The 27033-nt window shown below is 40.4% G+C and overlaps 1 protein-coding gene across 4 annotated transcripts; it reads right to left on the reverse strand.

Annotated features, from left to right (window-relative positions):
• Nucleotides 1-237: 237 nt before the first annotated feature.
• sacs (sacsin molecular chaperone) lies at nt 238-25246 on the reverse strand. Of its 4 annotated transcripts, none has more exons than XM_056373456.1 (11): nt 25027-25246; nt 22531-22639; nt 21311-21461; nt 18327-18417; nt 18164-18249; nt 17657-17768; nt 17187-17333; nt 15273-16758; nt 14491-14582; nt 13768-13794; nt 238-13220 (listed from the first exon to the last, which is right to left on the reverse strand). In XM_056373456.1, exons 2-11 carry the CDS (start codon nt 22551-22553, stop codon nt 1666-1668), a joined length of 13770 nt encoding a protein of 4589 aa, XP_056229431.1. In that variant the 5' UTR covers nt 22554-22639; nt 25027-25246; the 3' UTR covers nt 238-1665. The 4 variants fall into 4 exon arrangements, with proteins under 4 accessions (XP_056229431.1, XP_056229433.1, XP_056229432.1 ...); XM_056373458.1 differs by lacking the exon at nt 25027-25246 and adding an exon at nt 24831-24983; XM_056373457.1 differs by lacking the exon at nt 25027-25246 and adding an exon at nt 22804-23661.
• Between the last annotated feature and the right edge of the window lie 1787 nt (nt 25247-27033).

Consider the following 27033-nt stretch of genomic DNA (forward strand, 5'->3'; position numbering starts at 1 on the left):
CTCGTCAATATCAATAGTCAGATTACCTTATAACTTAGTTAATGTGTCTCCAATTTGGAGAGCAAATAGATAGGATGCTCTGCCTGTAAACGTGAGGCAACATATGAAATATTAAAAAGTGGATGCAATACAAAAATTTGAGAATTTAAAAGCGTCATAATTGTTTAAATCACATAGACTACACATTCTTTTTAAATGTGCCTTCTTTTATAAACCTACGAACAAAATCGGACACCGTTTATTTAATGGAATTTATTAGGCCTTCCTATGGCACAGTGCACATCAACGTGTATACATGTACATATACATGATACACAAGGTACTCCAAGGTCGTATGTCCAAGGAGACACCCTCAGCTGAGTCACCTTAAGCTTGAGGTGTAATAAGACAACAGATACCAAGAAGCACATTTTAAAGTATGTTTCAAAATGACACAATATGTGGTCAGTGTGTGTATAGTCTTTCAATTTAAAGGGAAAACAAAGCTGTAAAAACACACAAGCACCACAGTCTGGTGCTATTCTATGTTCCTTAAACCAGAATAGTTCAAATGACCAAAAATGTATGAACATGGTTTCATGCTGACAAAAGTTAACATAAGGGTTGTGCCCAGATTATAGCATATATATGGCTCTTTATTCTATCACACTTTCCTATTGAGTATTGCCAAACAGGCCATCACCGTAAAAAGAAACAATATTTGGATGACTTGTTTAAGCAAAAGCTGAGCTGTAGCTGTCATTGCCCCATCCAAAACATGTAGTTATCAAAGCAGATTTGCTCTTTGTAGGGTACACATGGTTCATAAGAGCAGGTAATAATGCAAAACAGGAGCACAACAAACATTTAACACAGCTAAAACAAAACATATCCCCAATAAAAAAAAACAAAACAAAAACAGAATTCAGTTTGAAGTAACATAAAGAGTTTCCCATTCACAGTTGGATTCTCCCAAGTTGCTGGGGTGACACAAGCGCTATACAAGTGCAAGTGTGAATACATTAGGAGTTTCAAAAAAGTGCTTTTCCATAAACAAGTGACTGGCTATGTTACAGAAAATTTACAAATTTACAGAAATGATATGAAATCAACCATTAAAAAAAAACAAAATTTACAAACATGATTGTATTTCCTTGCTTTGCTGAGATCTTGCAAATAGGACGTTGCATGAAAGTAATTGCTGTATTGACAGTTTGAGTTTATCTATTTTTTCATTACAAGCGCAACCTTTAAGTACACTCAACTGATTTTCTGTAGCAAGAAAATATATACATATATATTTTTTTTATAAAAGATAAAGTAAAAAAAGCAGCATCTTTTTTTTCATTATAACAGAGCAAATAGATTCAGTATGGGGACTCTGGTAAACAAAACGTATTGCTGCGGCATTTGTATGTACAGCATGTGCAGAATTCTTTTTCACATATTACAGCAAATGTATATTGAGACAGCGGTTATGGGAGCCATTCATTTATTTACTGTGCATGGGCCACAGCACCACCACCACAGGTAGAAACTGCATATGTACCATAAGCTGCCAGCTGGATACTTCAATTTTATTCAAAGTGATATACATGATCTGTATTGCACACAGCCACAGGTGTCCTCTATGCCACAGAGGATCTATGCATACTGTAGTTTCATTGCCATCTTTTATCAACAGTATTATATTTTTTGCTGCACAAAGGATTCAAGCTTTATGATAATCCGTGCGGTACATTCCATCACTCTCATTGCCACCTCAGATGTGTATCTGTCGTTGGGAATTTGTGGAAATGGCAGGAGATCCGGATAACGAGTTCTCAGGCTGTCCACACCATATCCTTCCAGGATCTGAACATCATTGGCAAGGCCTGTCAACTGTTTGTTGTACTCCTCCACTTTTTGCGCCAAAGCAGTTGGTTTTACATCTTTGTCTGATTTTCCTCTGACTGCATAGTCTGCAGCTATCAATGCAAGCTTTGTGGCCAGGTAGCATTTGAAACAAACCCACTCATTGGCATTTTTATGAAGATCATTGCGAGCAGCGGAGTAGTTTGCTCTGGCTTGCCTCAGCCACCTGCGGGCTTCCACGGGGTTTCCAACTGTCTTGAAAGTTGGGGGCACGAAGAAACGATGAGAATGCGATGATGAACCTGCATAGCTTGTATAATGTTCCCTGAACTGCTGCCTTTCTGACTTGTGACTTGTTGCTTCTTGGTTCCACGATGAATAAAACCTTTGAAATGAGAACTTCTCTGACTGGAAGCGTGTTGATGATGTGGAGAAAGATCTCCTAGAGGCTCGGTCTGTATTTTGTTGATCAGCCAAAGACTGTTTCTCCATCCTGTTGATCTCGTTCTGCAAGTGCTTGAAGACTTCTGTGGCAATGTCAAGATTCTCTGCATTTTTGTCTGGATGCCACTTGAGATACAATCGGCGAACTATCTTCTTTCTTTCTGTTTCAGGAAGCTTCCAAGCTTGTTCAACAACTAAGGTCACTTCTTTCAGGATCTCGGGCAATGCCTGAAGTTTTATCTTTTTTGGTGATTGTTTTTGAGGGGGAGGTCTGAGGTTTTCTTTGCCAGCAAAAAGAGGAGGGACCATTCGTAGACCAGTGGAACGACAATCTGGGCTTGTAGGAGTTGATGGGGCACTGGTGTCTCGAACATGGGTACTTTCATCTTGTCTTGAGAATTTGTACAAGTCGAGGGAACTTACTATTTTGTACTCACTGTACCCAATGTCGATCTGGAAGCATTTTCCAAGAAAACTTGTGTTTTCCTCCTCTTCTCTTTCTACTTCTTGAACAATGATTGCGTATGTATAGGTAGGCTGGTAGGACCCGTATATGTCTCCTCCCTCAGAGTCTACAAGGTAACCCACATATTCCCCTGGATAGAATACATTCATTGGATCCATGAGGAGTGTGTGATGTATCTCAGCTGGTATGGGGGTTCCAGGGAGGGGCAGCTCAAGTTTCGAAGGCTCTGTTGAGTCATATTTAACACCAAGGCTGTCCAGTTTCTCTGTGATTCTGTAAATGTCATTGCAACCCAGCATGGCAATTAGATAGGATGTGTCAGAAATCAAATTGTCTGTAGCAGACTTTAATGTCATAGCCAGTGCCAAGAGGAAATTAATGTCTTTACTGTCTGAATGCTGAATGTACAGATGAATCACAGCTGTCCCATACCTCTTGAGGAAGGCAAGTGTTTCACTGCGGCTGTGAGGGATGGGAGTACATCCTTTCACTCTCAATGTTGTCTGGAGTTTCTCAAAACAAGATACTTTGAGTCCTTCGCAAAGTGCTTTGCAGAGACGAATAGCTTTTTCCTCATTCACAAGGTATGCATTGTCATTCTCATGTTTCATTATTCTGATCAGTCCTGTGATGAACTGCTCTGATGACAGCAACAGCTGAAGGCGACCTTGAAGTGAACAAAGAGCTCCAAACTGGCACATTCTTGGAGAATCTTCATCAAGTTGTTCTTCAAGAATGCTACTCAACAGTCTAGGCCTTAGTTTCTGGGGAAGAAGCATGATCAGCTTTGTGTGAAAGGCGTGATCTTTTCCCAAATAGCACTGGCTCATGTCCACAAGCATCTGAACTCCAACATTACCCTGAATTCTACTCTTGTAGTGTGGGGCATCATCAAACACTAAACTATTGGATTTTGCTAATCTACCATCATGGCTTGGCAGATAAAATAACAAATCTCTGAGACTCTCTAGGTCTTTGCGAATTTCCACTGGATCATTATGTAGAGCCTTGAACAATCCTGAAACAACCCTTTTCACAGTTCTCATTTCATTTGGGTCAAGCTGCTTGCCCTCTGAACTTCTGTAAATTCTCCACAGCACTTCAACATACTGTTTGGTTGACACAACATCTTCTGTGCCAAGGAGTTTGAAGAGTTGATGAAAGGTACCAAGTTCTAGAGGCAATTTGTACAAGTAGGGTTTGAAGTCAGATTCATTGTCCAGATTAATGACAACCTCTTCAGGTTTCAGCAATTTCCAGCCATCCTCAACCATGACAAAAGCCACCCCACGGAGCTGGTAACGGAAATCTCTTTTATCAGCATTAAGGAACTCGTAGGTGGACCTTAAAACTTTGTTCCTGGTTTTCACCATTTCATCATCTGGACTGGATAAGTTGCAGATGTTCTTGCAGTTGCTTATGACTTTCTCCAACGGTGGGTCCAAGCTGACACCTAACATGTTCAGCACTTGGTCAAGTTGTTCCTGTCCAATGAGAGTGCTCCCTTCCTGGTCCTTTATGCTTGATGGAGTACCTTTCTCTGGTAGAATTGGGCAGGATGTCCAAAGCAAGTGAATAATATCTGTTTGCTTGAATTTTGGATTTACCTGAGACCCACTGAAACGAATCAGAGGAAGTGTGCCACTCATCTCTTGGTACTGTGAATGAAGCCTGATGAGTTCTTTGGGCGCTCTCTCAGGACAAAGGAATGGTATCATTGAGAGCTCTTTGAGAAAAGTACCCTGGAAGAGATCTGTCCTCTCTTTGAAAATATGGTTCAAGAGCACATCGACAATGATTTGCACTTTTTCTTTGGTCCAGCTCTCTGTCTGGGCTTTGATGCTGACCTCTTTTGCAAACTGAAGAACTTGCTGCTGGGACAGTTCATGCTTCAGACCAATATTTCTCAGAAAGGTTATCCATGAGGAGAGCAACAATGTTCCGTTCTTTGGTTTTGACACTTGCTCAACTTTCTTGAAAAAGTCACTTGGTATGAACGATTTTGCAGGTAGCATGACTTCGAACACCTTAATTGTCTCATCATAGAAGAACTTGGTTGGCCTGAGTCTGTTTGAGTAGTCATAGATGAATGACAGTCCCTCCAGTTTTTCATAGAGCTGATCTTTCATCTCACATGATTCTTCCATTGACAAAAGTCTCTCTTTCAAGTAGACAATGTGTTCCACTTTGGCATCATAGGAAAGACTCTCAAACTTTGGCAGGAGATGTTGAAGGTAGATTTCTAAGTCATCAATTGGCATACAGCCAAGAAAGGTATACAGTTCTTTAAGCTGTGGATTGTCAGCAAGAAAGGCAAAAGAGGCTGTGTGAGCCCATTTGTCTATATCTGCCGTAGGAATGCTTTTTGCAAGGACATAGTTTGCCTCATAGTTTGCAATGCTGATGTACCTCCCACTAACTGACTTAAAGCATGGGATGAGTTTCAGGCTCTGTACATCCTGTTGTGTGAGGTTAGCTAGGTTGCAGTTGAAATACAACAGAAGAGCCTCAAAGTCCTTGTCAGTCAGGTTTGCTGCTTTGAATGCAGATGTCTGAATCATGTACTCTACAGCTTTCAGGACACTTGATGGATTTTCAATGTTTGCTGTGTACTGCGCCAGAAAAGGCAGGATGGGATTCTCTTTGACACAGATCTTGCCCACTGCAAGCTGAATGCACCCTGCTTTCATTAGAGTGTGAAAGACTTTGTCATTTTGGCCATGTGGAAATATGGCTATGTTCATCAAACTCAGAGGCAAAAGCACATCATGCTCAGGGACAACTATCTTTTCTCTTGCCAAGAATTTGATTCCCGGTATTAAAGCCCAGTCTTTCAGAATGTCAAGCACTGTGTCAAAACTGGGTTTAATGTCCACTTGATCCTCCTTAACAGCTATATTCTCACTAATGAAGTTCCATACATTCTTTAGCCAAGATTCACTTGCAAAGGTGTCTCTCCACTTTACAGGGATCCTTGTTCGATACTCTCTTGGAAGAACAGACCCCAGTAGGTCACCAAAGCTGCTGATGTCAAAAATCTTTGCAGCTCCTGCATTCAACAGGATGTTGCTGTACCGGATGTACAATGTATTCATGAACATTTCTTTCCTCGATGAGATTAGCTCGTGATGCGTTGTCAGGAACTTTGGTCTCTTGGTATCAAATACCTGAAGCATATTGTCCATTGTTATCAACAGAGGCAAACCCTCAATTTTGATTTCATCCACTTCTATGTCTTTGAAACAGTAGTCGAATAGAATCTTCAGGTTATGAACAAGCTTGTAGTTGGACTGTTGGAGGCGGCAGGGAAGTTTTCCAACGTGGCAAGATGTGTCTGGTGACGAGAAAGTGTGAAGAAAGTTGCGGACATCCTCTGGTGTTACATAACTGACTGGTATCCCTGCATCCTCCAAACAGTAGTAGAGATTTGCAGTCTCATCGCAAGTGTGAACCAGGTTGAAACCAATATCCAGAAGCAACGTTTTCAGCCTGTAGATATTTTCAGCCACAGACTTCCTTGAGGTGATGTTGTACTCAGTGTTTTTCAAGTGCTGAAGCTCATCTTGTAGCAGATTGTCAAAGAAAGCTCTGCCTTTGCTCGCTGTGGACGTATTCACCCAAGAAATATAAACGACAGAGTGCATGTCAGAGTTGTCCATTTGTGCTGCTCTGATAACAGGAAGCAGACGCTTCAGGTCAGCATGGATACTGTTGTACACTGATTTAACCAGGCAGTACCAGTCTGGCTGTATATCAAGTCTGTTGACTGGGAAGAAGAACAGATATTTCCGCAATGTATCTTTAACAACATGAAGTGGTGTTCCTTGTAGTACGGTCATGGTGGGATCAGGACCTGGGAAGTATCGACGCTTAAGCTGAATCAGCAGTTCCACGCAGGCAGGGGCTATCAGTGATGTCATCAAATTGTTATTCCAGTCACTCCTTACCCCTACTCCATTGTCATCTCTCCATAGGTTTCTTCTAGCTGAGTCTAGAGCAAAATGTCCATTGACATGGAAAGGTAAGCCAGTCTCCAGTGACAGGGGCAGAAAGCAGAAGGCTCTGTGGGGTTTTTTGTAGTTGTGGCTTACACATGCAGCTACCCCTCCACGTGGAAACAGAGTTATATCTTCGTTTTTGTGAGCTGAGATCACACTTTTTGAGACATTTTCAATGTTAGGGAAGCCAGATCGGTTGCAGATCATCCATGTAGTCAAAGTTCCATCCGTGTCCTCTATGTCCATTGTGTAAGTTATCTGCTGAACTGGGATAGCAGTGAGCTGCTTCTTTTTGGTCACACTATCAATGACTGAGGCATGAAACTGTTTGCGTTTCAGCCGATCACCATCTGTTATTTTGGCAGTCACAGAATACAGCACCTTTAGTTCTCCAGACGCATTATTAATTTCACAGATTGATATTTTTTCCATGTGGTTGAGGAACATCAGAAGCTCAGCGCCATCAGTTTTTAGCTTATCCAGAAGGTTTTGCACCATTCTGTCAGATGCAGGGACTGAACTGATCTCTGAGGTCTTTGCCATATCTGTAGAGCGAATAGGGAATCTGAACATTGTGCTGCGTTCTAACTTAAAATGAACTCCTAAGTAAAGGTTTAAAACGTCTGAAAACTGAGATCTGAAGTCAGAGTCCAAGTCTCTAAACATTCTTCCAGGACTCACAGATGTAGCCCCTGGTGCATACTGTGCATGAGGATCAAAGATGCACAGAATGTCATTGTTTGAGATAAAGGACGGGCAGTCAGTGATGTGATAGACAGAGTTGAATCCTATACCATACTGACCAGTTTTGCCGGGATTTGCCTCTTTTGTTCCTCTTCCGAGATTCTGTATGCCTCTGATATCATCTTCTGTGAAAGGCTGGTTGTTATATACACAGAGTGCAGGTCCTTGCATAGGAACCCATTTATCATCAAATATTCTGTCTGTGGGGTGTGTCCTTGAATCAAAAACAAAGTAAATTTCAGTAGCTTTGGCATCATCTGCATTTTGAAGTAGCTCTTTTAGCATTTCTTTCTCTGATGGGTAAGCATTGAGAATACTTTTAATTCTGCTTGTGAGTTTTTCTTTCTGTCCAAATTCACTCCCAAGTCGAGTGAAACATACATTTGAGGCATACCTCTCCAAGGCTTTGTGACGTTTTGGGACTGCTCCTAATTTCACAGCAACCTCTCTTGGAATATCCCCATGGCAGTATTTCACAGAGGAGTCTCTGACCTTGATCCAAGGGCAGTCATTGTAGCATAGTGATTTGGATGGCTGTAATGTCAGATTGGAGTCAGGTAACAGAATCCCACCATAATTTGCTTGGCAGTATTCTTGGTTCTTGTCTCGTATCCAGCTCCATATTCCTTCACTAATAATTCTGCGACACAACTGGAAGTTATCCTCAGTGAGTGCCCTTCGCCCACATTCCTGCTTCACTGTTTCAAGAACTGCTGAGAAATCCTCAACTGTAAAGCTCGGCTGTACCCCAACATTTTCAAAGAGCTCACGACAACTGTTTCTGTATTTGTTAGGGAGCTGATAAAGATGCGGAGCTGCATCAAAATTCAGGTGGAATGCAACTTTGGAGGGATTGACATATGTGTTCTCCACCAGGATGGAGTTGAACGCTTTCAGTTCCTCAGTTATTTGTTCTTTTGCATCCTCAGCTTGTAGCATTTCTTCATGTAGATACTTGTAACAGGCATTTGTTATGTTTTCCTGATACAGTGTGACACCATCAAATGATTGAGACAGTTTCTTGAGCTGACTGATGACCAGTCCAACCGAGGGCTTCCTTATTAGACCAAAACAGTCTTTTACAGCCAATGACATTGCACCACAACCTTTGAAAGATGGAGAATTCTCATTCAGAATTGGCTTCATCAGACAAACTGTGTCCTGATGTTCAGTTGTGAAGAGTTCTTTAGCAGAGAACATTGTTGTTGGGGAAAAGTTGTTCCCATGCCATGGTAGTGAGAACCCTGCAGGTCTTGTCAGAAATGGAAGGAACTTGATGTCCTGTAGCTTTTCTAAGAGCTCAGCTGCTGCCGCATCTCTAATCTTCAGTTTCTCATCAATGAGACTGAGTAGGATACTGCTACGAAAGCATGCAGCTGCGTGATCACTTTCATTAAGATGAATAACAGACTGAGCGCGTTCAATCAGGTCCTCCCATGACAGGTCATCTTTCACCATGCCTAACTGAACTAGCTTCACTAAACACACAGGGTTTAGGTAGTCTTTGGAAGTCCCTTCAGGAAATCTTCCATCATCATTGCTGTAGAGTTTAGCAACTCTTCCCTCTGGGTGAATGAGTCTGGAGGGCAAAACCAGTTCCTTATTGGGGCCGGAGCATGGGATACAAGGAGTAACCCTGAGGATTGATGCAAAATCTTCCAGCTTCTCATTCAAGACATAATGCATCAGGGGATCTCGAAGCTCTCTGTCAATTTCTTGGATGTGAGGGAAAAAGACATCTGAAAAGAACTGCTTCTCTGTCAGGGTGTTTTCCATTAACTTCCCTTTACATCCAGCATCATCAAATCCCTCCTTCACCCAGTCAGGCAGCTCAACAGCACAGAGGTTTTGTGAGCCGCTCTTCTTGAGGTATTTCAAGAATATCTTGAAAGCAGCAGGACCAATGTCTGGCCTACAGAGTAAGGCATCATCAAGGAATCTGACGAATTTGATTGACACCCAGGTTTTGCCATCTGAGAAAACTTTTGCATGCTCACTGTCACCTCCCTTGGCTATTTCTTGGTAGACACCCTGGCTGATCAGTGTGAAGTCATCATGCACCTGACCTGGATCTGGCCATGCTGCGTAATAGTTGTAATCAAGCAGTTCTCCGCTTTCAGCCATTGAACGTAGCATTGTGAGTGCTGCCAAATACGCCTGGACAATGACGTGTCTCATGAACACAGAATTCCACTGTCCTTTGGTGTCAGTCTTCCAGATCTCTTTACGGTTAGAAGTCACAGCAAAGCAGCCGTTAACATGGACTGGCAGGCCTGTTTTGATTCTGAGAGGTAAGTAACAAAACACCTCTCCGATTGATGTGGTGTTTGTCTTTACTGTCCATTTGCGATTTTCTTCCTCTGAGAGCAGAACAGCCACTCCTCCACAAGGCACTAGTCCAAGTCTTTTTCCACTATCACTGAGGGAAAACTTGAGTGCTTCAGTTACATCCATACATGAGCAAATGAGCCAGTTGGTGACCTCAACTGCCTTTTGGGGCATTTCATCTGTGAGTCTTCTTGTCTGAACACCTTTAGCAGCCATCTCAAAGTACTGGTTAGGATCTTCCTCTGAAGCTCTGAACAGTGGGGAGTGGAGATCGACAATGCGTTTGAACACATTATGAAACTCTTCTACCACAACACGTATGATGCAGCCAGACTTGGGAACATCAGCAGGTACCTTGTTGGTGCTTGCTACTTTCTTCATAACCCTTGCTGCAGATTTTAGGATACTCAGAGGTCCATATGAGGCTTTGGATGACCACACACTTTTGTTGATAGTCACGACATCTTGTGCTCCTGCTGGATTTGGTTCTTCATATTTCAGGTATTTCAAGACCATACTTCCAACATGCTGTGTAAACAGAATGAATCGATGGCCACATATGCTGAACTCATCAACCAGGGAATAGATGTCCGTGGTGTTGTAGTACAGACTACTGATTTCACTTAGTGAGGCTTCCTGCTCTGTTCTGAATGGGAGTCTAAACAGTGTACCACTGAACTTGTATGGGGAGTCCTGAGCTAGCGGAAGCTGACAATTGAAGACATTGAGGAAAGGTTTGAACTGGTTGGGGAATTTTCTTAGCCTTTTCTGTTGCTTGCTCCAGTTGATTTTTATCCCTGGATTAGACCTGTCTCTGATGTGCTTGCTGATGTGATTAATGTTTGGATCAAACATGATCATGAACTCTCTGCTCATTATGATGGGGATGTCAGTGATGTGATAAACTGAGTTGAAACCCAAGCCAAACTTGCCAACTTTGTCTGCTTCACATCTCTTCACTGATCCACCTAACCTTGTGATGTTCAGAAAGTCTGTATCTGAGAACACAGAGTTGTTGAAAGACCACAATGAGGGCCCGTGGCAAACAATCATACCAGGGTCAAGGAGATTCTCTCGAATGTCAGTGTTTTTTCTCATGTCAATGAGGAAACTGCACTCTGTTGCACTTGCATCATCAGCATTCTGAAGGAGCTCTTTAAAAATGTCTGCTACAGATGGATATTCCTCCAAGATGTTCTTTATTCTTACTGTTAGAGGTTCTCGTTGGCCTGATTGTTCAAAGCCAAGGTTCTCTGGGTTTATCAGTCTTGTGCTCAAACATGGCACCTTCAGCCACTCTGCAGTTTTCATGGGGATGTCATCATGGACTAATATAATGGGCTCTGATGCATCTTCAAGTAAGTCATTCAAGTCGTCAACCTTGATGTCACAGTAAGTGCATTCATGAATGGGCTTCATGGCTAACTTGCTTGGGTCCTTGTAACAGAGAATCGGCACATGCATGTTAGTATCTACAGTTATCTGATTGTTGTACAGCCATCTTAGGATGTTGATCAAAAGCAGGATATCATGTTTGCTTTCCTCCTTGGTAATCTCTCCTTCATATCTTTGTCGAATGGTGCTGATGACTTCAAACACATGGCTTGAGACAACCTCTTCAACTGAACCACAAAACTTGAAAAGCTTGTGAAACTTTCTGATTGTCTTTGGCAGGGAGTACAGGTAAGGCTGTAAGTCTAGATCGGGGAGGGGTTTTAGGACCGTGTGGCCAGGTGATGAGAATGTCTTCCCTGTCCACACCCAGTCAAAAGGCAGTGATTTCATTGCTTCTCTTGCATCCTCAAGATGAGCCTGCATGAAGGCGTAAATCTCAAACAAGATCTGCTGGAATTGATACCAATCCTCTGTGGTGAATGCTTGAGATTTGTGCCAGTCATTCACTGCTTTCAGGTGTTGCAATACTTGATCCACCTGTGGCTCTACAGTTAGTTTCAGTGCCTTCTTCATACCTGTTGACGTGTGTTCAACCAGTGCTACTGAAGATCCCACAAGCACTGCATGGGATATATCACACATCTCAGACAAAGAGCAGATATTGAGAGTATCTCCAACCCAGGCAAGTGATTTAGGGTAAGTTAGGGGTCTTTCTTTGCAGACAGGCACCCATTTCAGTTTTAGCAATGATGTCTGAGCATCAGCTGATTTTACCAGCTTGGTTTGTCTGTTAAGTATCTGCAGGAGTGTTTTAGCTTTTTTGATTATTAAGTCCCACTCCGGTTCATCGCTGCTTTGTAACTCCTCTATCTTCTTTGCCACGTGAAGTACATCTTTTTCACTGAGCTGTACTTCATTTCTTAGGCCCAGTTGTCTAAGTGAATGAAGAATATCAGGGGTGCATGTGAATGTACTTGTGGGAAACCTGGTTTTCTCTTCCCTGTAGAACAGATTCTGTAGAATCTCCAGCTCAGGATCAAAAAGATCGGAGGCTTTGACTGACTTTCCACAAGGTAGCTGAATAAATTTAAGAACAGAAAGCCATCCAATCACAGATGCGTTTTCATTCTTTAGAAACGCCAAATGTTTAAGTGCCCAAAGCATGATTTGGGATATCTCATCTGTTGTGTAAAACGCCCTCTCAATATCCTGAATAATAATCTTCAAACACTCTGTTGTTTTCACCTGTTCTACATTTAGCATCTTGATGAGGCGGATTGATTCCTCGTCGCAGCAACCCACAAGATTTACAGATAATTTTACATTTGGTGGATACTTGGCTCTATGATGTAAAGCTCTAGCTCCTCTCAGGGATGTGAACACTGAGGTACCTTCAGGGCAGTTCCCCACTTTCTCAAAGATTGAAAGTTCAAGCAGGGTATGCTTTTCCTTCTCTGTAATGTCAGACAGTCCTGCAAGAAAGTTCCTGAGGGCAATCTTCTCTGTGACTGAGAAAGAGGAGACTGTGCTGGATAAACGCTGTGTTGCCAATCTATCCATAATTTGCAGAAGCATACCAGGAGAGGAAGAATGGATGTAATTCTTTAGCAGAGGGTGCTGCAAACATGAATCCATCTTTTTTATCACTACTCCTCCAAGCTTCTCCATGATGTCAAGAAGGTTTTCAGAAAGGGGTGCCTCTTCTTCATCTGCAAGAATTATGGGGGATGGTGTTTTGATACGTAGAAGCTTAACAATGTCCATGCTTTCCTCAAGTGGCACAAGTGGGATCAAAGGCATGTCTTCAAAGGTACTTAGGTCATCAGCAAAATTTATATAGAGATGCTTCCAAATAATCTTCAGCCAGGAAACTGTAGGATGCTTCAACTCTCTGTTTCCAGGTTCCCACTGGACAATGAAGTCTCTAGTTGGCCAGGCTGTTGAAAGGATCTCCTTGATGAGTCGAGCTGATCGTTCAGGGTTCAGCACTTGTAGCTGAGTACAGGGTCTTCCTGTTTAAATAACAAGAGTTATTAGTTATTATGTTTTTATTATTTTATTTATTATTTTTATTTATTAATAGGCTACTAAATGCTATCTTTCAAAGCTGACACAGTTAGGTTTGTCACCAAAATTATTTTATACAAAAGAACTGAGAAACTGCACAAACAAATGACTAATTAGAAAAAATTAGTATATTCATAGTCAGCATTTAAGACTTACAGCAATATTGCAGCACATACTGCTGATGTTAACAATGCAGACACACTTGCATAAACCATGTTTTGTTCACGCACACACAGTTTGTTAAATTTATACAAATTTTCATTTTTGAAAGAGCATTTGAACTAGTTAAACACTGCAAGTAGTGAAGTGCACCATGAAATCTGTGTGAAATAAGTCAGAGTGATGATGAGTGAATTTTACAGAATCTTAACATGTGAATTGTTGTTTATTGAGTTCTCTGACTGCAGTAATCATGGTGCTCTTTCACAGCCATGCATTAGTTTAGGTCAATAGTAAAAAGGTTCAATATTTCACACACTTTGAAATACCTACCTGAGCACCCCCAAAGATATTGTTGCACTGTAATTCAAGTGACACATTTTTAGACATCTAGAATGTATTTTCAAAAAAAGTAAACAAAACAAAAAGAAAATAGGCCTAGGTCAGTTGATGTTATAGGATCTAAGAAGTGGTACATTATCATCATAAGTGGGGCCAGAGTGGGCAGCAGAATAATGACTAATGGATGAAGGATGCTAATGAAAGTTAAGCTACCGTAGACACATTCACATAAAATGGGGAAAAGTTAGTTCAACATTGTTATATTAATCATTAATGTTGGGTTCACAGGCCAAATCTGTTGCTTAACATATTTCTTCTGTCTGGCACATGGCCCTCTTGTCATACTCATGGCTGAGTATGCAGTGAGGGCAGTCAGGATCGAGCGGAATGTGTGGCACAAAAACAACTCTTCCATGAAACAGCATGCTCACTGTCTCTTTCTCTTTCTGTCTCTCACTCCTAAATTATCTATCAGCAGTGTACCAGATTTAATGCCCTGCTGGCACTGCAGAAGTAAGGTGACCCAGTGTTACTACAATATGGCTAAACCCACATAATCCACATAGTCATCCCAGGGACTGTGAGGATTTTTCAGTTTCAGTTGAGATACAGTTCAGCAAACATCTTACATGTTACACAAATCATACTTTGCATAGTGCTTAAAGCTGACTGATTTATGTGGATATTGCATGTAAATTAAATACGTTACATTACCTCTGGATTTGGCTGCTTTCTTCAAACTGTCCATTACTGAAGGTTTAATGCTCTCGAGTATAAAGCGACCCTCAAGTCCTGGATACAGAGACCTTGGGACAAAGCAAAAGAAAGGAAAGAAATTGTACAAATTAAATTCTACATGTACTACTATTTTAATGTTGAATAATGTTGAATAAATTACATATACAACAGTGCCATAAAGTTGAGCAAAATTAGTATATCTGAATGACTTTATGTAAAAGATAAACACATTTCTCAGAATACTGAAAAGAAGATACACTGATGGCCAAATTTATGTGCATGAAAGGAGGGCAAAATTTGCACAGTTCATGTCAATCTAATTTGCACTTTCAATTTGCATGTAATTGTTGTCTGATTTTCAAAGGCAGTAGAAAAGCCACAAGCTAATCAGGCAACAATCTTCCTTTAATATTTCTGAACAAATTTGCATGTGCTTTTCAGATGTGGAAATTTTTCACCTGGTATTAGCAAATTACAGTAACCTTACTAAAGTAAAGTACATTGAACTGTACTTATATATGCTCTTACTGTTTATACATATATAAACAAAGGAGAGATTTTCTTTGATGCACATCATGGCTGTGCCTTAGATCAATATCTTCCAGGCTGCTGCACCCATTTAAATTTGGCCAAAGTGTGAACAAGTGCTGTGTCCATGACATACAGTCAAGGTTATTTCAGATAAAAATACTATCTCATATCATTTTCACCTGTTAAAATCACTTCAAGAGTAAAAGGAAATTTCACTGTATCTCTACCTGGGGTACTCTTCAGATGCAATGTGAATGGCGTCTTTGTCATTGACAGAAGATGAAAATGTTGTAAATGTTTCATCTTGCAGTGGCAGGAGCTCCAGTCCTATTAGGTCACTGTAATTGGCATCACTAAGCACAAACTCCAGCAGCAGCAGCTTCTCCTGGGAGGGACCTTTGTGTTTGTACTTCCTGATCACCTGCCGCAACAAAGATGGAGTCACCTTCCTCACTTCAGTTGACTCAGCCATGTAGGAAGCCAGGACAGAGTCCACAGCAGCAGGTACCTTTGCCACCTGCATTCCTGAGCTTTGGAGGTAGTTGACCACAGTTGCTGAAATATCCTCATATGTGTCGAGTTCTGAGAACACAGCCTGGTCCACCCGGATCCAGCTCTCGCTGAGGGAATAGATGACTTCCTGCTGCAGCAAGTCATGAAACAGCGGCTGGAGAATAGGTTTCCAGCGGGACTTGACCTGCCTAGGATTTGGCCAGGCCTCATAGATCCCTGTAGGGGACAATGGAAAGTCTTGGTCCTTTTTTGTCTGTACCCTTTTGATAGTCTCAGTGATGAGTGTGAAGTAAGCCCTAGGGATAACAGTGATTATAAGCAGTTCATTCCACAGGGCAGCTGGATCCCTCCACTGGTCCACCTCTCGCCACTTGATACTCCTACGGTTGTCTGTGAGACCAAAGAAGCCACTGACATGAACCGGAAGCCCTGTCTCACTTTCCTCCCCGGGGGGAAGAGGGAGGAAGCAAAAAGCCCGTCCTGAGAAACCAGATGTGGCACCTGCATCTTCTCTGTTTATCAAAGTAAGAGGCAGGGCAATGCCAATGGTGGGCATGAACTTCAAATCATCTGCCAGAGAGTCCAACTCAGGACACATTCCTCTCCCTCCAACTCCATTACAAACCATCCACGTTGTTCTCTGAGTCTCTTTAGCCTTTTCATCCTGAGTCTCTATGTTGACCTGGTAAGTGACACATGTGACGGTAGAACTGGGAACGCCATTGCTGTAGCTGTCTGTTGCCTGACCCAGAGTCTTAAGTGCGTTTGGTCTTTCTAACTTATCATCAGTATTTTCTGTTGCTGTAACCTGAAACAACATGCGTTCTGTACCATCTGACTCACGCACATGCAAGGAGATCTTCTGAACACTCTTGAGGAAGAGGAGCACTGTGTCTGCATCTGCTTTGAAAGACTCAAAGAGCTCCAAAACCTTTTCTTTGTTGTAAATGTTGCCACTGAGCTGGGAGGGTTTCATGCGGAGTGGGAAGCGGAACAGCGTTCCAGGAAAGCTGCCGTCCTTAATGGTTTTCTCAGAGCTACCAAACATCCCAGTGTAGGGAGCAAACTGGTCAGCCAGTTCTGTGATCTCCTTAATGTCTGTCTTCAAGTTCCAACACTGTCCGGATTCATTCACTCCAAACAGAGTCTGATGAGGGTCCAGCATGGCAATCTGGTCTCCACTGAATATACTGGGAACATCTAAAACATTGACATAAGAAAAACATAAAAATTATAAATAAAAATGTTAAAACATAACATAATAAACATAATTTCATAAGGTGATAAATATACACATTCACACAGTTACACACACACCTGGAAGCTGTCCAGTACAACCACAATTTGACCTGCTAGCCACTAAGCAGCCCTACTGGGCTGTTTGGGTTAAGGCCTTACTCAAGGGCACCACACCACCACTTTGATTTGATTCTGATATACAGAACAAAGTTCGTTGTCATTTACAATGCATCTAAATAGGACATTTGTGGTAAAGCAAAAAAATTATAAGCAGTTAAACAACAACAACAACAACAACAACATTTTGGCAGGAAATATTCTGTTTCTGAAGACTGATTGTAAGCATTTAATAACAGAAATTATAATTAGCATTTCAAGACACTCCTCACCTGTAATATGGTACACAGAGTTGAAGCCAATCCCAAATCGTCCCACTTTCAAAGGATCCTCTCTCTTCCTGCTTCTTGCAATCTCCTGAATCCCATTCCAGTCCTCCACGGTGAACACAGCATCATTGTAGACATACAATGCTGTTGCTGCAATAAAAGTTAAGTTAGAATCAGATCAACATAAATTAGTTAAGACAATCTAAAATTATATATTCAGTAAAGGTACAATGAATGACGGAATGTAATAATGCAATATTTTAATACTCCCTGTAATAAAACTGGCTTGTCCCTTTTTCCTGTTTACATGGAGGTCATAGCAGAGGTTCAGCTACAGAACAGCTGCTAAACGATACTTAAGTAGGACAGATACCTGCCTACATGAAGGCTTGAGCGTATGCCTTCCAATTAAAGAACAGTGTCACTGATCACTGCGCTATCCTGTAGTGCTTTACTAGTTATTTACTACTAACCTTGATGCTGAGCCATGTCAGGTGACCACAGTGACTCCACTCCATACTCCGTCTCATCATACATGAATTTGACTTCTGTGGCTCCAGCATCCTCTGCATTTTGAATCAACTCCTTCAAAATAAAACCCAGCAAATACATGCATTTATGAAGGCATGGCCTTTACAGTGAGGGTACACAATGATATCAGCTTATTTGGTGGATACTTTTATCCAAAAAGCATTACAGTGAAATGATGGTGCAATGTTACTACCATGTATGGTATTAGAGATGATGTCAGCAAGTAAAACCAAAAGTAAAACTGCCCTTCATTTTTGTGCAAGCTTGATATATTTTCTCATTCTAAATCCCATGATGCTGTATCTGTTTTATTGCACGTAGCCTTCCCTGGGAAAGTCTCTATTACTGCCTGTTAATCTTGGTCTCTTTGGTGAGCTCATATAAAACAAAACAGAACAAAAGATTTCAGTCAATAAAAACCTTAGAAAAAAATTTAGCCTGACACTTACCTTCAGAATCTGTCCACCTTCAGGATACCTCCTCAGGATATCTTTCAAAAACTCAACTAGTGGTGGTGTAGTCTGTCCAAACCTCCCTGTAAAAGCCAAGACAGGTAAGCCTCCCTGTTGTAAGAATTAGTTTATTGCAGAGACACTGTGGTTTTAGTCCTACCTCCACCTTTAAGGCCTCTTCCCTCCAATACAATAGGTACTTCCAGGCTCCCCGTGGGCACCAAGGTCCCAATCTGCACACTGTTATCCAGCTATAGTGGGTTGATATGGAGACAAAGTCTAATTTAACATATGACAAGAAAGCATTAAAAAGAAAACAACTTGGTGTGCATGGTTTTGGGTTATTACATGGAAAATGTCATGTATATAAATATATATAAATATCCTCAAATAACAAATAAGTATCGTAAATCCAGTACAAAGTTGCTCAATTAAACAAAAAGAACATGCTTTAGATAATAATAAGATAACAGATAATATGAGATAATAATTAACTTCTCTGTGTGTAAGAAAACTGAATGTCTTTTTTTTAAGAAGTCATAACAGACTTATAGTTGTCTACCCATCAAGACTAAAATATTATCAGTCTCTCACCCCAGCTATAGTTAACTCTTTTGGGCAGTGTTACTGCAAACATTACTGTCACTGACAGTCTTTTCTTGGTGCATCTTACAGAATAAATGCAGCAGAGAGTCGTCACCAGGCATGATACTGCTGCCACTCCTACTGTTTGAAGCTTTTCAAGGTGATACTGTGACCCACTGCACTCAGCAGTCTTTGTACATCAACATGCCATCTGGCAAACTGGACTCTGCACAGGCAAAACTCTCAGTCATCATCCTAATTATGGCCACTGTACTGCAATAATCATGTGAACAACATTGCTGTCAAAGCATGTTTTGATAGGGATGTCAGAATCCACCTCGGGCCAGTACCACACCTTATTATCCCCCACAACCAGCAAGAAATGGTAAGTCATAGGCATGACCACACCCCCTATCTATGTGGGCTCAAGTTAGGATCAAAATGGTTTTTAACTTGTAAAGTGATAACTCCAAAGTTACAAGTTGTAAATCAACCTTTGTAAACCTGTAAAATAGATCTGCATGAGATATTCAAGTTTGTGCATGTGAAAAAATTGTGCTTGAAAGCTTAAATGTTGTAACAAGTACAAACAATATATCTTGAGTCTGCTGCATTAAACATTTGTCTAAAGAACAGATTGCTTTAGCTGGACATTTTCCTCTCCTAACTAAAATGTATGTTGGGTTGTATAATAGTTTAAAGTGTTTTTCCTCATTTGGTCTCTGGCTTCTTGATGCTTATGAAACTCACAGACAACAAGCTAAACTTGACTTTCAATTTCTCCTAAAAAGCATACCACTCCTCTGCTAAGTACAGCATCTGGCATTATGCCTCATCCGTCAAACTGCTGCACTTTAGTAATTGCATCATGCAGAACAGGAATGCAATGTCAAACCTAGACTTACATTTAAGGAGAACAGTGGAAAATCTATTGTTGTTTTTTTTACTGGAAACCAATTCACATTACAATATTTACAGAACAGAATGCAAATATTCCTTCTATCTAACACTCGGAACTGTAGAACCTGACCTTGCAGTGCATGTGGTATTCGTTTGTATGTGTGGCTCACAGCTAATTTCTGCATATGAGATCAGGGGGGGGCTTCCAAGCACTGACCACCACCTGGTGCTTTCCATCTGCTCAGCCCCAAGACATGGCGTCAGCTCCAGTCATATTATACACTGACTACATTGTACACTGACACAGCCATTAAAAAATACCAAACGAAAATCATACAGTACATTTATCTGCCAAAAACGAAACTACTTTCTCAAATGGGCACTACTGGCACGTCTGTTTGAGCCAAAATAAGATTTTTATAGCATTACAGATAATCAACAATTGTAAGACCTTAATTCATAGAACTGTATAACTGTAAAAGATACAATTCTAAACTCTATCAATGAAACTGTAACATTTAATGGTATGTTACATGTCTAAACTCAGAAGATTTATATTTTGTTCAATATGGCATCTGTATGTGACTTATTTTGTTTCATATGCTAAAAATGCTGTAACTAAGCTATTGCATTGTTCCATACACTGTGATGATGATGTGCCTAGTCATGTTGCCCACAGTATGAGAATATACAATATTTGACTGCAGTCATCCAAGCTGATATTGAATTACACTGCATAACTCCAACACGAGCCACCAATAAAGATAAGACAGACAGACAAAGATAGATAGACAAACAGATAGGTATGTAGATATGATCATTATCATGATCGAATCAGTCATAAGATCAATAACAGAACAAAAAATATTCAATTAACTGCTTACAGAAACAACAACACAACCCTGCAAAGGAGACTCACAGCACTTCTAACAATGAAGGCACTGTTATTAGTTTATATAAATATCACATCATTTAGCCTGCAGTTATGACTGGCCTGTTTTTTTCTGCTGGCAATTATCTATCCTCAGAAAAAGAAACCTCAGGTTTTCCTGTGACAGAAACCACCCACAGAACAACAGGCAAATAAACTAAAATGACCTTAATGAGTTTTCCAATATTGTGATAACAAAGAAGAATACACTGAATTTGAAGTTTATAATGGACAAACCCAACACAGTAAAAGTAATAAACCTGTCCCATGCAACAAAGCAACAAAGAATTATAATAGTAATTTACCCAGAACTGGCTTTTATAGGAGCCCTGCAGTATTTAATAATGTTTACAGTAGCAGTACCTACATTTTCAAACCTATATTTCTGGGTTTGGTCTTTGGTTTGAACATAAAGCATGCTGTTTGAAATAATAACACTACTTTGTGTGATCTGCCCTGATGCTCTTCAAGGTTTTGTAACTGAAATTAGTTGAAAATGAGCAAAGCCTGTCCTGTACATGAGAAACCAATAAAGAAGGGACCAGAAAATTGAAAACGGTTGTCACACAGTGTATGAACACAATGAACAGGCTTTGCTGTTGTAGATGATTTTTGCATCTGTTATGCACTTTTCAAGATATGCCTTTTTTCCCCAGAAAATGTTCAAACTGCACATTTTTGAATAGTTAAGTGATATGTTTACTCTGCTGCTTCAAAAAAACACTCACCACCCTCCCATTGTGAGTCAGTCGTTGCTCTTCAACCGGGAGATCTGTCTCCTCGTAGAGCAACTGTTTAACATCTTGAACAGATGTGAAGGGAGAAACCTGGTAGGACCTAAGGCCAATGTACTCATGACGGACTGTCACCCATGGCAACCTGAAAAGTAAAGACAAAATTGTGTTTGTCAAAAAACAAAATCATTATGGGGAACATTTCACTGTGAGCTGTTAAAACATTTTGAAAACACATCTTTAAGCTTCTGATAGTGTCATCTGTGCATATAAAACATTAAGTTATGACTTCTTTCAAAATATATAGATTTAAATCCATGACTTTACATTAATTTAGAGCACTCTCCTATGAGTGCACTGGTAAGACTGTAGTGTAACAGCAGAGACAAGGAGGCCTCAAATTTGATCACTATTGTAGAGGACACAAGAGTCTTGCTTACAGCCATTATTGATCAAGGTTTAGGTTTGGAAGAAACATGAGAATGGACACCTCAGCAGGTCCATCTGTTAATGGTCCATTGGTACCAGTTAGACATGTGTATTAAGCTCTAGATGTAGATTTCCACTGTACTTGCATACCGTCTCACACAGCTAGCAGTCTTATTGTGCTGTAGGGTGATATGTTATCCTGAAAAAGTAAAATTGTTGTAACAGACAACAATATTGATTCCTGCTTCAAGATATGAGCTATTTCCCATCAGTGGGCCAACTATCTCAGTAATTTTGTTGCTGGTCAACTCTGCCTCCATGATTACATTACTACCACACTCTGGAAATGGAGTGCACTGCTATTTAAGGTAACAACATGGGTGTTTTACTTATGTAAGGCAAACCTATAGGTTAGCCTGTCAACACCTTAAAAGCAATAAAGTAAAATATTCTTGCTTATTCAGCATCAGAGCACTGTACCCCATGCAGCCAAGTCCAAAGTGGTGCAGTCACTGGAGCTGGAGTGGGTGTGGCAGCCAGCACAGGATGGTGGAAAAGCTCCACAGACCATATTAAACTATCCAGAACAATACACAACTAACCCATTGCAATAGTGATCCTGGGAAATGCTGTTAAAACTGTTATCTCTTTGTTGGTTGGTCAGTGTGGTTGAAATGAACCTGAACATCACAGCCAGTGGAGTGTTGCAGGAGGGCCTACCAGTTCCTACCATTCAATATGCTGTAATGTATACAGAAATATTTTAAAGCACACATTAAGCTTACCATGGGTCTGGACAGGTGGCCATCTCGTTGCTCTTATGTGTCCCTGCACATGCACATTCATCGGACTATCTCTGGCACTGGGCGCAGGAATACTCCACCCGGAAAACGGCTGTGACAAGACAAGAAAACCGTTACCTTCCTAAAAACACCTGTCTGCTCTGTATAACTGTGTGGTAAATATATACCTACCCTCTTTTGGTGACGTGTAAGATACAAGGAGACACATAAAATAAATATATTGTTGTGAGTGTGGCTAAGAGGCTTTGTTTTTACCGTTTATCGCCGGTGCCGGGTGTTTAGCCTCTTTAGGAGCGTTATCCTGCTATCCCAACAAACACCACTCACTTGTATCGGTCCAGTGCGTGCTGTTAACTGTCCCCTTACAATGACGACACATTTCACGGAAAGTTATTGTTCCTGGTAACAATAACAACAACAATAGCATCTGCCATGGCTCTTTCCCTCCAACAACATACTGACTCCTTCAAAGGCGATGTTCTAATAATAATAATGAATTACACTGGGAGCAACAACTGTGGAGACGGATCGAGAGGGTTCACTCCCGGTCACTTCCGCGTCGTCTTAAATCCGGTCTGGCAGACTTAACAGCCTCAGCTACCTCTTCTCTTGTGCCTGGGAGTCCTATAGGGTGCATTACTAAAACTATTAAATGTATAGTTTCTCCGAGAGGCTTAATTTGTGTTTTATAACTCTGTGTCACTGATAACCTGTAATATTATACACTGTGAAAACAATTTTGTTTTGCGCAGGCGTAGTAGCCAACTTGTGCTAGCAATCGCAGAATTCATGACTTCTCTCTCTCGTAAGTTTTAACTGCATTCTTTAGCTTTCTGTCTTATTAGCCATATATTAAAGTTGTATTTAAATCCACAAACTGTTTATGGTTTGAGTTTATCTCTAGGTTAATTTTAAAGTCACACTGATCTACAGAGACTATGAAGAATCAAAGAACCCTCACTCTGTCCTATTCTAGTGGCTCAGTGTTCCGGAAGTAAAATTATTGATATTTTCCCATTGACAATGATAAGTGAGTGACTGGCAGCTGGAGTACTTCCAATCTTTGGATAGACATCAAACCATCAGTTCTGACAATGAGCATCTGTGATGTAAATGTCAGGTTGACTGGTAGAAGTTAAAACTGCATTAATATGAATTAATATTCTATATCTATGGCTACTTGAGGGCAGAAGAACAGAACATTAAAAAACATGAAAAACACTAATTACTAACAGAGGCTGGTATCCAGCATGGAGCAGCATTCATTTGGAGTCATCTAGCTGTCTAATGATTATAAGTCCACTGTTCATTCCTCTTCTACATCTTTTTTTCTCCACCAACTATCTGGCACTTTAATAATATTATCTTAATAAATATATAAATTGTTTGGATTGGCCAATCAGAGCTCCAGTTTCTGCTCTATCATTTATTTCATGTTTAGTAAAGTATTATCTTAAATCAAAGTCATTACAAAATGCAAATTGTAATGTAAAGCAGAACAAAAATGAACTGTAAGATGGTCATACACATGGTAAATAGAGATAAAAATTAAACAAATTTAAAGTTTGTTACGCAATTACAAATAATTCTTAAATCCTAGTAAGTGTGATAGTAGCTACATGTGTGTCTAAATCACATTAGTGATCTCTTGCAGCTGCATTAAGACTAGCCTGAGTGGTTTACGCCGGTGAATTCTGGGACTCGTAGTCGTAGAGACCACAGGGATCAGACGCCAGCACACTGCAGTCAGAGATGCGCACATCAACTTTGTAGACAAGAACCAGATATAAAGGCCTGTCCGTGTGCAGCTGATCAACCACATTCTGTTAAGGCCCAGGTCAATATCAGATTGAAACCTTTTATTATTACATTAGACACCGCCTCTATATTAAAAATAAATATACCTCCACTCTCTGATGCAAACTAATCTTGTAGAAGCTGCTCTGATTTTGTCCCGAACCCCAGCCTATCTGATTACACCTTAAACCAAGATAATAGCTACCCCCTGCGAAATCCCTGTAATGTTTTGACAACATACGGCAGTGTGGTGCAATGGTTTTAGACGATACCAAAAGGATTACCTAGAAATGTGACATCATCACCTCAAAGTCAAGGACTCCCAGCATCTTCAAATATAAACCTGCTCTCAGTGGCATCATGTTGACTTACCTGAGGTGCATACTCAATCTACTGATCACCATCCTTTGCAGAAAAAACTCACTAGCGGGTGTACTGTTCAGAACACCATACAGTTGTTTTATGCAAAAATACGTCAAACTTACCAGAGAACCACGATTTCAGCCGCCAGTGGCTACATAAGATATTTCCTCCTAGACTCATTTCTATTCGGTCAATACCAAATTGCATTATTTTGTAATCTTAAACTATCGTTAGAGCTGAAATATATTTCTTAATGTCCTATCGCCCCATATCTTAATGCCGCATTGAAGAGAGAGAGGGAGAGAGAGGGATACTCACATTAGGAAACCAGCAAGCTTGCAGCAGCATCAGTGCAGCATCTCGGTCCTGTCCTCTGCACCGCAGGGGAGGACATACATTCCTTTAAATGACCGCATAAGTAGCATGGTACCCCACTCAAGCACTTCAGAGATGGTGTAATTCTAAAGAAATCAGCCATAAGTTGAGATATCTCACTATCTTTAACACCACAGTTTACCGCAGGTTTTAACGCACAGGTTTCTTAAAGCGACAGCTGCTGTATAAAGATCCGATGGGACACACCACACCAGCAAATATGGGCCGGGCAAATAGAATAAAATAGAATAGAATAGAATAGAATAGAATAGAATAGAATAGGGCCAGATATGGAGTTTGGGAACTGAGATGTAAAGTTCAATGGACTAGAGTAAAATAGAAGAGGAGTCCAAAAATATGAAGATTTAAAACAATAGAATAGAATAGAATAGAATATATGTATACTTTACATGAGCTGCTATAAATATGGAATGCTGTAATAATGTTACAATAAAAATTATGATATAATAGCCCACTGTGGAATGAAATATATATCCACATATATGGGTCATTATAAATATCAAATGTAATAAATAAACACTATGATATAAAAGTGAGGAATAATAAGTGGAATAAGATTCCTCCATTTGCAACAGGGACACCATATGGAGTGTGCAGAACCTATGAAAATGTAATACTGCAGAATAGAATAGAATAGAATAGAATAGAATAGAATAGGTGGTAGGAAATAAAGTCCACACACTCCCCTAATAACAAAACTGCTCAGTAGATGCCAAACAGCACACTACAGAAAATAAACAGTACCAACAACAGTTCAGCAGAAGTGAAGAGCCACTAATAAACTACGACACCAACATCCCAGTAGATGGAGACAAACGCAAAGCTTGAGTCTCTTGCTATATGATAAAGAAGCCTTGACTGTAGCATCATACTCTCACAGCTAGATGGCTCTTATCACAATAACCTGCAGGTCACCAGTATACAGATTTAACTTCAACACAGTACAAATGAATACATACAAGTATTATCAGGAGAAATTACATTTTTTTTATTATGATTGCCACAGTGTGAAACAAGTCATCTATGAGATTTCATAAAAAAGAGTTTGACTCATTAACGTGATGAAATATTATGACAAAAACTTTAACTCAGACCTATAAAGTAATAATAAAAACATTTTTTTGCATGCTGCATTAAAGACATGAAGCTATTGAAACAACAGGCCCTGTAACAACTAATCACATTTGCAAAGGAGACACTGATTTCCTGGAATTGATATACAACATGTCCAGACTTGTACAGTAATTGGCCACTTTTGCTGCAGTGCTGAACTTTTGTCCTCTGTGTCTTTGCCTCAGTACAGATACACACCAGCGCGCACACAGTGCACATTTTTTGCCAGACGTGGATATATTCATGTACTTTTATGACAGTCTGGCCTTTGACAAGCCGGTTGAAGCTGCTGCATTTGTTGTCACAAATTAACTGCAAATCTTTCTAGGAAAATTAAAACAAACTTAGGATTTGTCATGAAATAGAATGTTTGTAGAAAGACATTAGCTCAGTCATCCCAACTCTCTATTAAGAATACAGCTGTGGCATTTTCTTATACATGTAGATTAAAAGGCAGCAAGACCTATTTGCAAAAAGTTCATCTTTAATGGATTCTTCACTGTTATAAAAGTGGTCTCTTTTACTGAGTGGCATTCAATTTGTTTCCAGTGTTATGTTTTGCTTAAAAATGCACTTTTGCAACTTTAAAACTTTTAAGAAACACATATCATAATACAAACACTGAATCATATAAGCATGATTGAAGTGTTTTCCAGCGTGCAACAACCATGCAGACAAAATCAGAAAGTTGACATTGAACCCTGCTCTTCCCAGCAGATGGGTTAACAAGTCAACTGAACTTCAGCCAATCCTAGAACAGCTCACTGACGTCATATTATCTGCAGCTCATATAGGTGAAAGCTCCCCAGTAATTTA

This window comes from Seriola aureovittata, chromosome 4 (genome assembly GCF_021018895.1).
Source record: "Seriola aureovittata isolate HTS-2021-v1 ecotype China chromosome 4, ASM2101889v1, whole genome shotgun sequence".
In the NCBI taxonomy this organism is placed as follows: domain Eukaryota; kingdom Metazoa; phylum Chordata; class Actinopteri; order Carangiformes; family Carangidae; genus Seriola; species Seriola aureovittata.